Raw genomic sequence first — 12,500 nt, forward strand, 5'->3', positions numbered from 1 at the left:
CAGCGGTACCACGTCCACCTGAAGTTAGGTTTAGGTATGATGTGAGAGTCGACCATCATCAACGGAGCAGTGAGCGATCTATAGCGTGTGTTTCAGAGGTGAATGTTTTGAGTGGATGGTACAGCTGTGATTGATGCAGGCTAGCTAGCCTTCGGTGATGAAAGTGTGTGCAATTTCACCTCTACTGATGAGGTATCTGAAAACACACATTCTCACACACACGACATAAGCGAACACTCTATATATATATATATATATATATATATATATATATATATATATATATATATATATATATATATATGAACGCACATTATGTATTCCTATTAGTCCACGGGGAAATGAAACACGATAAGTTCCCAAGTGCACTTTCGTGTCATAATCACATCATCAGGGGAGACACAAGAGAAAAATTATAACAGTCAGGTGATATACAATGAAGAGACGTAGCTAGGACGCCATTTGGTAAACAAGTGAGTACCCGAGTGTAGATCGGGTGCGTTCGAGTGTGACAACAAGCGTATTATAAACTCATAATGTGGACAAGAAGGGGAAGTGTTTCCAGATTTGTAAACACTTCCCCTTCTTGCCCACATGATTGAAATTGTGTTAATTTACACGTTTTTTTTTTAAGTATGAGTTTTTTAGTTTGTCTCTAACGATCTGTTTTCCCTTTTATTCCAGGTATATACCAACCAGCTGGTCCAGCCCATCGATGGCCTTTGACCTTTGACCCGCGTGGCCCGAAAAATGATTAGGACGACGAGTCGAGGGAGGATGAGTGTCTGTGTCAGCACCCAGGACGGGTCGACCTCAGAGCAGACCGTGTTGTAACCATCTCCACCTTCATCATGTTGAACATCACTTCGACGGCGCCTCTCATAGCCGTCGCCCTATCCACCCTCACGCCTTCCATGACATCCATAGACCCGCCGCCCATCACCACGCCCACCTACGACCCGTCTACAACCCCCCTGTCCCTCGACGAGGTAGAGAACGCCACCCGGTACTTCAACCTCACCGACCTGGACGACCCCGAAACCGGGCGGGACCCAGGCGAAGACAGTGGGTACGCCGCCTTCCTCGCCGGCTCGCGGTACGTGGTGCAGCGGGTGCTGGTGCCCTTGGTGTTGGCCGTGGGCGTGATGGGCAACGCCGTGACCATCGTGGTCCTCACCCGCCGGCAGATGCGCTCCTCGACCAACAACTACCTCACAGCCTTGGCCATCTCCGACCTCCTGTACCTGGTGTTCATTTTCTCGCTCTCGATCCGCCACCACCCTGGGATGAGTCGACCACACCACTGGTTCTACTGGCACTACTTCCGCTACGCCCTCTGGCTCACCGACGCCTCCAGTAAGTACACCGCCACTTCCTCCTCCTCTTCCTCTTCTTCTCCTCCTCTTCCTCTTGCCACTGTTTCCTAGTGATTGTCTTATGTAAATGCGGGTTGTCCATATGCAGCTTCTGGTCTTAATGGCCCATTGCAGTTGGGCAGTCACCATTTCGAGGATGTTGAAATGTCCGTGACTCGTCCTTGTCACACAGTTCAACCCCTTCAGTCATCCATAAGGTCAACCCCTTCAGTCATCCATCTGGTCAACCCCTCAGTCATCCCTCATTTCAACCCCTCAATCATCCATCACTTCAACCCCTCGATCATCCATCAGTTCAACCCCTCGATCATCCATCATTTCAACCCTCAGTCATCCATCAGTTCAACCCTTCAGTCATCCATCATTTCAACCCCTCAATCATCCATCGTATCAACCCCTCAATCATCCATCAGTATGGACTGTAAAACTACCGAGCGACCTAACAGCCTCGTTACCATTGGCCTTTTTGGGTGACGAGTGGAGTCGTATATGGATGGAGTTTATATAGGTACTTCAAACCTTAATGGTTCCTCTTCGTACTTGGGGGGGTGTCTATTGTGCGTGTCTCCTGGTTGTGGATAAGGGAGGACTGATGTGGCTCTTCTTGGCTATCAAGAACTGAAGGTACTTTATGTGGTGAATGTTGCTTCACCACACACCCCCATCCCCACACGTGTGGAGTAAGGCATCCACACAAACACACACACAGAGTATACACCATTCAGTACATACACACCGCCTATCTCCCCTCTCGTTTTTTTTTTTTTTAATTTTCCAAAAGAAGGAACAGAGAAGAGGGCCAGGTGAGGATATTCCCTCAAAGGCCCAGTCCTCTGTTCTTAACGCTACCTCGCTATCGCGGGAAATAGCGAATAGTATGAAAAAAAAAAAAATATATATATATATATATATATATATATATATATATATATATATATTATATTCCAAGGAGTTCACGGGGAAAATGAAACACGATAAGTTTTTCCCGTGGACTTATAGGAATATCTTGATCACGCGCATATATATATATATATATATATATATATATATATATATATATATATATATATTAGATAGATAGATAGATAGATACCTGTTTACGTAACCTAACCTAAGCAGGCGTTTGGGCGCCCATCCCTAGAATACATCCCACTAAGTTTGATCTAATATCATGGAGTTTCCCTTCTCCTTTCACACTGTTAAAACTTGGAAGGCTCTCTCTCTCTCTCTCTCTCTCTCTCTCTCTCTCTCTCTCTCTCTCTCTCTCTCTCTCTCTCTCTCTCTCTCTCTCTCTCTCTCTCTCTCTCTCTCTCTCTCTCTCTCTCTCTCTGAAGTACCCGAGGCCGGCTCTGCCCGCTCCCCCATGTTTATATATTTATATATATATGCATATTGTATGTGTGGCGTGCGAGCTGTGGCTGGGCTTAAGTTAGTCCAGAGCTGTCTTGACCCAGAGGGTTGGAGCGACTTGGCAACGCTCAGTCCCTGATCGCTTACGTAAGCGACCACAGCTTCTGAGGTGTAGCTTGGAGAGCGGTCATTCAACACGAAGACTTCCATTTTAAGGCGGATGGGTCAAACCCTCTTCGGCTGTGATGATCGTCTGTCCGCCTATTGGCTGACAGAATTCAACGCCACTGACCTCCGATCACATAGCCCTCTCCTTCTTCTTCCTACTCCGCCTCTTCCTCCTCTTCCTCCTCCTTCTCTTCCTCCTCCTCCTTCTCTTGCTCCTTCTTTTCTTTCTCCTCCTTCTCTTTCTCCTCCTTCTCTTCCCCCTCCTCCTCTTCTTCCTCCTCTTCTTCCTCCTTCTCTTCCTCCTTCTTTTCTTTCTCCTCCTCCTCTTCCTCCTTCTCTTCTTCTTCTCCTTCTTCTCTTCCTCCTCCTCTTCCTTCCTCCTTCTCTTCTTCCTCCACCTCCTTTTCCTCCTCCTGCTCCTCTTCTTCCTCCTCCTCTTCCTCCTCCTCTTCTTTGATGATTGTGGTCGGAAATGCGCAGTCGCGTCTGTAAGTCGCATGGCGGTGGGCGGCAGAACGCGTAGCTTTCGAGCGCACAATTAAAGTCAATAGTATTGACTACATGGAAAGTTGATATTGGGCTTAAAGTCAATGGCTCACTCATGAACTAAGCCGTTAAGAGTTGTGCGTCCATGCGTGTGTGTGTGTGTGTGTGTGTGTGTGTGTGTGTGTGTGTGTGCGCATTCGTGACTGGTTTCGTGCTAAGAGTGAGTGCAGTTTCGTCTCTGGGTTGTGTGGGGCATAAAGGAAGAGGGACTTTGAGGGGCAATTGGGAAGTGTTTCAACGACTTGTTTCACTACTTACTTACGTTCGCCTAGACGCCTTTCGCTCCTCTATACGCGTTCATTTTACCTCCCCCTCTCCGCCCCATTTATTTATCCCCTCTCCCCCTCATTTCTTTACCCCCTCTCCCCCCCCATTTCTTGACCCCTCTCCCCCATTTCTTCATCCATCCATGCCATCATTGGTCTCGCCTTCGTACGTGTGTATTTTCCAGCTACTGCTGGGTGAGGGAATGGATGGGGCCCTTATTTCTCCCATCTCCTTCGTCTTACCAGCTCTTCATCATCTTCCTATCACTCTCTCTTCTGTTTTTACATCTCTGTTCCAGCTGCCTTCTCTTCCTTCTCTTCCTCCCACACACTCGTCAGCCACGCCCGCCCGCCCGCCCGCCCCACACATCACACACACGGCCAAGACGACCTCCGGGAAGGGCGGCTCCTCCTTCGGCGTCGTCAACACGTAGTTAGTCATCTCCTGCCGAGGGACGACAACACCCGCGCGGGAGGAGACAACCCCCCACGCCTCCCACGCCTCAAAGAGACCCACCCCCACGCCTCCTTCAGGCCTGCCAGACATAATTGCCCACCACGAGATGGGGTCCCGGTGTACTGACGAAGATCATAGGATTATCATAATCATCACTATAATGACAGTCATTATCGTCATCATTAGATACGGCAGCGCGACTGGTTAATCAGAAGGGGATAGAATGAATTGGAGCAGAGTGATATACAGGGGGCGACGTGCTCTCACTGGGCTGAATCATCATAATGATAGTCATTATCGCCATCATTAGGTACGATAGCGCGACTAATTCATCAGAAGGGGATAGAATGAATTGGAGCAGGGTGATATACAGGGGGCGACGTGCTGTCAATGGGCTGAACCAAGGCATGTGAAGCTGGCAGTTGGGGGATATACCACGGAGAGGTGTGTGTGTGTAGGGCCATGGTTGTCTATACCACAATGTCTACCTCTAAAAAAAGGGGATGGAATGAATTAGAGCAGAGTGATATACAGGGGGCGACGTGCAGTCAGTGGGCTGAACCAAGGTATGTGAAGCTGCCAGTGGGGGATATACCACGGAGAGGTGTGTGTGTGTGTGTATGTGTGTGTGTGTGTGTGTATGTGTGTGTGTGTATGTAGGGCCATGGTTGTCTATACCACAATGTTTACCTCCCTGTGTGTGTGTGTGGGAGAATACCAGAAGGTGATGGGCGGAACTCATACGTCACACGACAGATGTTTAGACCATACGACATTTTCTCTCGGGCTGGGAGAACCATGAGAGTCGTCCACGACTCTGGGAAGTGGAGTGGTGGTGGAGAAAACGGTATGGTGGACCCTGGCAAAGAAGAAAACGGTGTGGTGGACCCTGACAAAGAAGAAAACGGTGTGATGGACCCTGACAAAGAAGAAAACGGTGTGGTGGACCCTGACAAAGAAGAAAACGGTGTGGTGGACCCTGACAAAGAAGAAAACGGTGTGGTGGACCCTGACAAAGAAGAAAACGGTGTGGTGGACCCTGACAAAGAAGAAAACGGTGTGGTGGACCCTGACAAAGAAGAAAACGGTGTGGTGGACCCAGACAAAGAAGAAAACGGTGTGGTGGACCCAGACAAAGAAGAAAACGGTGTGGTGGACCCTGACAAAGAAGAAAACGGTGTGGTGGACCCTGACAAAGAAGAAAACGGTGTGGTGGACCCAGACAAAGAAGAAAACGGTGTGGTGGACCCTGACAAAGAAGAAAACGGTGTGGTGGACCCAGACAAAGAAAACGGTGTGGTGGACCCTGGCAAAGAAAACGGTGCGCGGTACGACCGCTGTCCACGACCGTGTCTGTACCTGGGGAGGCCACACGGTACACCAGCCACACCACCTTGCCTCGTACCGTGAGAGACGGTACACGTACCGTCGTTCATGTTGCCACCGTGGTACTACTGTGTACCACCGGTACGTACCGTAGATGTGAGAGGTACACACACACACACACACACACAGGGTCGTGGGAACAACAGGTGAGTGACGTAATGAGGCACCAGACCAGACACCTGCCACTTTCTTTAACACGAGAGAGAGAGAGAGAGAGAGAGAGAGAGAGAGAGAGAGAGAGAGAGAGAGAGAGAGAGAGAGAGATCTGTTTCCCCACTCTCGCTACACCGTCTCTCAACCTTGTGTGTATCATGTACCCGGGTGTATGTGCGTGTATGTATACAGGTGCTTGTGTGTGTGTGTGTGTGTGGGAATATGTCTTGTGTGCGTCTATATATGTGGGGAATGTCATGTATGTTTATGTAGGTGTGTGTATGTATAGGAATATGGCTTATGTGCGTCTATATACGTGGGGAATGTCATGTATGTTTATGTAGGTGTGTGTATGTATAGGAATATGTCTTATGTGCGTCTATATACGTGGAGAATGTCGTGTATGTTTATGTAGGTGTGTGTGTGTGTGTGTGTGTGTGGGAATATGGCTTATGTGCGTCTATATACGTGGAGAATGTCGTGTATGTAGGTGTGTGTATGTATAGGAATATGTCTTATGTGCGTCTATATAGGTGGAGAATGTCGTATGTAAACACGCCAGTATACACACCGACCGAACGCAATTTCCACACCTTTTTCCTGCCACTTCATCTTTTTCGCCTGGGGTTGTTAAGGTGTAGTGATGGCCTGAAATTACAATTTGCCAGGTACCGTCCCTATCTCAGAGGTATTATAGGTGGCCTTATACCGGAGAGGTATTATAGGTGGCCTTATACCGGAGAGGTATTATAGGTGGCCTTATACTGGAGAGGTATTATAGGTGGCCTTATACTGGAGAGGTATTATAGGTGGCCTTATACCGGAGAGGTATTATAGGTGGCCTTATACTGTAGAGGTATTATAGGTAGCCTTATACCGGAGAGGTATTATAGGTGGCCTTATACTGTAGAGGTATTATAGGTGGCCTTATACTGTAGAGGTATTATAGGTGGCCTTATACCGGAGAGGTATTATAGGTGGCCTTATACTGGAGAGGTATTATAGGTGGCCTTATACTGGAGAGGTATTATAGGTAGCCTTATACCGGAGAGGTATTATAGGTGGCCTTATACTGGAGAGGTATTATAGGTGGCCTTATACTGTAGAGGTATTATAGGTAGCCTTATACCGGAGAGGTATTATAGGTGGCCTTATACTGGAGAGGTATTATAGGTGGCCTTATACTGGAGAGGTATTATAGGTGGCCTTATACTGGAGAGGTATTATAGGTGGCCTTATACCGGAGAGGTATTATAGGTGGCCTTATACTGGAGAGGTATTATAGTTGGCCTTATACCGGAGAGGTATTATAGGTGGCCTTATACCGGAGAGGTATTATAGGTGGCCTTATACCGGAGAGGTCACAGGAGCCTTATACCGGAGAGGTCATTGGAGCCTTATACCACAGAGGTCATTGGAGCCTTATACCGCGGAGGTCATTGGAGCCTTATACCACAGAGGTCACAGGAGCCTTATACCGAAGAGGTCATTGGAGCCTTATACCGAAGAGGTAATAGGTGCCTTATACCGAAGAGGTAATAGGAGCCTTATACCGAAGAGGTAATAGGAGCCTTATACCGGAGAGGTCACAGGAGCCTTATACCGGAGAGGTCACAGGAGCCTTATACCGAAGAGGTCATTGGAGCCTTATACCGAAGAGGTAATAGGAGCCTTATACCGAAGAGGTAATAGGAGCCTTATACCGTAGAGGTCATTGGAGCCTTATACCGTAGAGGTCACAGGAGCCTTATACCGGAGAGGTCACAGGAGCCTTATACCGTAGAGGTCATTGGAGCCTTATACCGGAGAGGTCACAGGAGCCTTATACCGGAGAGGTCACAGGAGCCTTATACCGTAGAGGTCATTGGAGCCTTATACCGGAGAGGTCACAGGAGCCTTATACCGGAGAGGTCACAGGAGCCTTATACCACAGAGGTCACAGGAGCCTTATACCGAAGAGGTCACAGGGGTCTTATATAAACTGATGAGGTAGCGCGAGCCTTATACTAATGGTAAAGCACCAGCCTTATATTGAGGGTATATATTACTCTTACTATTACTTTACTATTACTATTACTTTACTATTACTTTACTATTACTATTACTTATTACTATTACTTTGCTATTACTATTACTTTACTATTACTATTACTTATTACTATTACTTTGCTATTACTATTACTTTACTATTACTATTACTTATTACTATTACTTTGCTATTACTATTACTTTACTATTACTATTACTTATTACTATTACTTTGCTATTACTATTACTTTACTATTACTATTACTTATTACTATTACTTTGCTATTACTATTACTTTACTATTACTTATTACTATTACTTTGCTATTACTATTACTTTACTATTACTATTACTTATTACTATTACTTTGCTATTACTATTACTTTACTATTACTTTACTATTACTTTGACCTTTACTATTACTTTACTTTACTATTACTTATTACTATTACTTTGCTATTACTATTCTTTACTATTACTATTACTTATTACTATTTACTATGCTATTACTATTAACTTTACTATTTACTATTACTTAATTACTATTACTTTACTATTACTATTACTTTACTATTACTTTACTATTGCTATTACTTCACTATTACTATTACTTTACTATTACTATTAATTTGCTATTACTATTACTTTACTCTTACTATTACTTTACTATTACTATTACTTTACTATTACTTTACTATTACTATTACTTATTACTATTACTTTACTATTACTTTACTATTACTATTACTTTACTATTACTTTACTATTACTATTACTTATTACTATTACTTTACTATTACTATTACTTTACTATTACTTTACTATTGCTATTACTTCACTATTACTATTACTTTACTATTACTATTAATTTGCTATTACTATTACTTTACTCTTACTATTACTTTACTATTACTATTACTTTACTATTACTTTACTATTACTATTACTTATTACTATTACTTTACTATTACTTTACTATTACTATTACTTATTACTATTACTTTGCTATTACTATTACTTTACTATTACTATTACTTTACTATTACTATTACTATTACTTTACTATTACTTTTTTCTTTTTTTTTTTTGTTCCTTTTCGCATCGGTGAAAATCGCTTCACCATCGGCCAAATAAGATGTCTGTGTTCGGCGACATTGATCGCCACAGTAATATTGATCGTGTGGTTTTCGTAGTGATGGCGCAGACGTAGTGAGGTAATGTTGTGCAGAGATTATTGACCAGCGAGGATACGACCCTTGTGCACGACGGTACGATCCTTTGAGCACGACGGTACGATCCTTTGAGCACGATGGTACTGACCCTTGAGCACGATGGTACGACCCCTTGAGCACGACGGTACGACCCGTCGCGCCTCGGCGTCGTACCGTCGCGCCTCGGCGTCGCACCGTCGTGCTTCGGCGTCGTACCGTCGCGCCTCGGCGTCGTACCGTCGTGCCTCGGCGTCGTACCGTCGCGCTTCGGCGTCGTACCGTCGCGCTTCGGCGTCGTACCGTCGCGCCTCGACGTCGTACCGTCGCGCCTCGGCGTCGCACCGTCGCACCTCGGCGTCGTACCGTCGCGCCTCGGCGTCGCACCGTCGTGCTTCGGCGTCGTACCGTCGCGCCTCGGCGTCGTACCGTCGCGCCTCGGCGTCGTACCGTCGCACCTCGGCGTCGTACCGTCGCGCTCAGTACAGCCACGAATAGCTTCGCTCGAGAAGGGAAAAATAAAATATGTTAATTAGATTATCGCTCGAATGATTAATGTCAAACTTTCGGAATTAATTTAGAAAATGGAAGGGGAAAAAAAAATATATATATAGAAGGGTGTGTAAATGTCCCGTAAAAGCTATGGAAATTTATATTAACCGAGATGTACATGGGAGGCTGAATCGTTAATCAAGGCCATCCCATTAACGATATATATATATATATATATATATATATATATATATATATATATATATATATATATATATATGTATATATATATATATATATATATATATATATATATATATATATATATAGCTGAGCCAGGTACCCATTTTATCGACCAAGGCCCTTTGGGGTGGATGAACAGCTGGGTTGACTGTGGGCCGACTGCCGCACAACTGGGATTCGAACCTATGCCACGCTCGACCCCTGGACGGCGTAGGCCCGTGATTGCGTCATGGTCAGGAACGCTAAGAGTTACAGCCACTAATGATCGGGAAATTTGTGGAAATATTAGCCATAGCTGGAGTGATGATGACAAGAAAAATGACTTTGGAAACCGTCATTATGATAATGATGTTAATTATGGCATTATACGTTAGGTTGATAATGGAATTGATTATATCATTAATGCAGTGCCCTTAAGGACCTTCTTTTCAAGGTAAAATCGTCCTTCCACCTCCTTGTTCCCTTCCCAATTCCAACTTGTACGTAGTCTCTCTCTTTGTCAACCTCTCCTCACTCATCCTCTCCATATGTCCAAACCTTTCCAGCACCAACCGAATAATCCGATACTGAAATGATACGAGGATCAAAGTGTTCCATAATTACACCTTTTAGTGTGATCTTTAGAACCCTAAGTTTAAAGATGAGGCGTTTGGGCTTGATGGTTTAACCTCTGACCTGATTTGACTCGTTCAAAGGTCAGGTCGGAGGTTCATATCCCTCGCGTCCAAGAGTCGTACCCTTCCTTTCGCTCCTCGGTCCATCATGGTGAAGAACTACAACTGGTCTTCAGGTAGTTTAAAGAAAAGTTGCAACGTCTTGAAGGGCGTGTGTATTTGCTGAAAACCCAGCTTAAGGTGGGGAAGGGGGCGATTGGAACCAGAGCGGCGACTCGAGCCAATCACCACCACCCGATTCCCTCGCTGTGGACCACATTCCCTCGCTGTGGCGCTGGGTAGTGAAACCAGGGCGTCCAATGGGCAAACAGCACGCCATCAGGGAAGTAAATTGGACCCAACTGCTGTCCATTCGTTTGTGGTTCAGTCTCTGAGAGCACGACAGTCTGGTCTCTTGAGAACACGACAGTCTGGTCTCTTGAGAACACGACAGTCTGGTCTCTTGAGAACACGACAGTCTGGTCTCTTGAGAACACGACAGTCTGGTCTCTTGAGAACACGACAGTCTGGTCTCTTGAGAACACGACAGTCTGGTCTCTTGAGAACACGACAGTCTGGTCTCTTGAGAACACGACAGTCTGGTCTCTTGAGAACACGACAGTCTGGTCTCTTGAGAACACGACAGTCTGGTCTCTTGAGAACACGACAGTCTGGTCTCTTGAGAACACGACAGTCTGGTCTCTTGAGAACACGACAGTCTGGTCTGGTGAGGTCGCAAGTCTCCATCCTGAAGAGTGATTGGAAAGATTGCTGGAAGCCAGTGATCCACATGAAGAGGATGTGTGATCCACCCCCAGGAAGGTAGGAGGAGCCACCTTGAGGTGGTCCACATGAGAGGGAGGGCGATGATCCACCCCAGGGAGGAGGAAGGAAGGAGCACCCACCCGAAGAAGGAGGACGGTAAGGGCGCCTCCTGCCATGGGTAGTCCACATGAGAGGGCGCAATCCACCCCAGGAAGGAAGGAGCGCCTCCTGCAGGTAGTCCACATGAGAGGGCGCAATCCACCCCAGGAAGGAAGGAAGGAGCGCTTCCTGCGGTAGTCCACATGAGAGGGCGCAATCCACCCCAGGAAGGAAGGAAGGAGCGCACCGCCTCCTGCAGGTAGTCCACATGAGAGGGCGCAATCCACCCCAGGAAGGAAGGAGGACCTCTTGCAGGTAGTCCACATGAGAGGGCGCAATCCACCCTAGGAAGGAAGGAGCGCCTCCTGCCACAGGTAGTCCACATGAGATGGGTGGGGTCATCCACCACAGGTAGGAACACGTCCTGCCACCAAGACGTGGTGTACGTCCTGATCCACCAGAGGTGGAGGAGGAGGTGGAGAAGAAGGGGGTCTGGTCTGGACTTGAACGTTTGGGATCGCTGGTCCCACGTATCCCCCAGGATGGGATGGGATGGGATGGGGAAAGGGGGAGTGTGTGTGTGTGTGTGGGGAGGATATGGAAGGGCTCAATGAGTCTCACATTTCCCTATGATGCCAGCGAGATGGGGAACCATTTCACACATAGACACACACACACACACACACACACTCCCCTTCTTCCCCTTCTTCCCCTCCTCCTCCTCCTCTTCCTCTTCCTCTCCCTTTCCCCATTTGATCCATAACCACCCACCCATTTCCCCCCTCTCATTTCTCACCCATCACCACTCACTTCCTCTCTACTTATCCCCATCCTCTGACCCCATACCACCCTTCCCCATCACACCCCCCTCCCTTTACTCTCCCCCTCATTTCTCACCCATCACCCCCCAGTCCTTTGACCCATCACGCCCCTCCCCACACACACACACACACACACACACACACACACCTCTCACACTCACCTTCACTTACCCAAAAGTTTCTTCTGATGTTTCACACTCCTATTGGTTTAGGGAAGACAAGTGAAAGGCTGGGGGAGGAAAAATAGCCTTCATTTGTCGACTTAATGACATGTCTATTAGGGAAAACTTCATTTGTGGACTTGATGACATGTCTATTAGGGAAGACTTCCACTGTCAATGGAGACGAGTGGTAAGTCCACTACGAGTTTTGATCCCTCCCTCCCTCCCTCCTTTCCTCCTTCCCTCCCTCCCTCCCTCCCTCCCTCTTTCCTTCCCTCCTTCCCTCCCTCCTTCCCTCCCTCCCTCCCTCGTTATGGTAGATCGTAGA

General features: G+C 46.7%; 1 protein-coding gene across 7 annotated transcripts in view; it reads left to right on the forward strand.

The window, feature by feature from the left end:
• LOC139757588 (thyrotropin-releasing hormone receptor-like) overlaps positions 1-12,500 on the forward strand; it is an 833,567-nt gene that overhangs the window by 755,955 nt on the left and 65,112 nt on the right. For all 7 annotated transcript variants that reach the window (XM_071678214.1, XM_071678215.1, XM_071678216.1 and 4 more), the window contains one exon: positions 685-1,356. In XM_071678214.1, coding sequence (XP_071534315.1) covers positions 852-1,356 — 505 coding nt within the window. In that variant the 5' untranslated portion in view covers positions 685-851. The remainder of the gene's footprint in view (positions 1-684; positions 1,357-12,500) is intronic.

This window comes from Panulirus ornatus, chromosome 27 (assembly GCF_036320965.1).
Source record: "Panulirus ornatus isolate Po-2019 chromosome 27, ASM3632096v1, whole genome shotgun sequence".
NCBI lineage: Eukaryota > Metazoa > Arthropoda > Malacostraca > Decapoda > Palinuridae > Panulirus > Panulirus ornatus.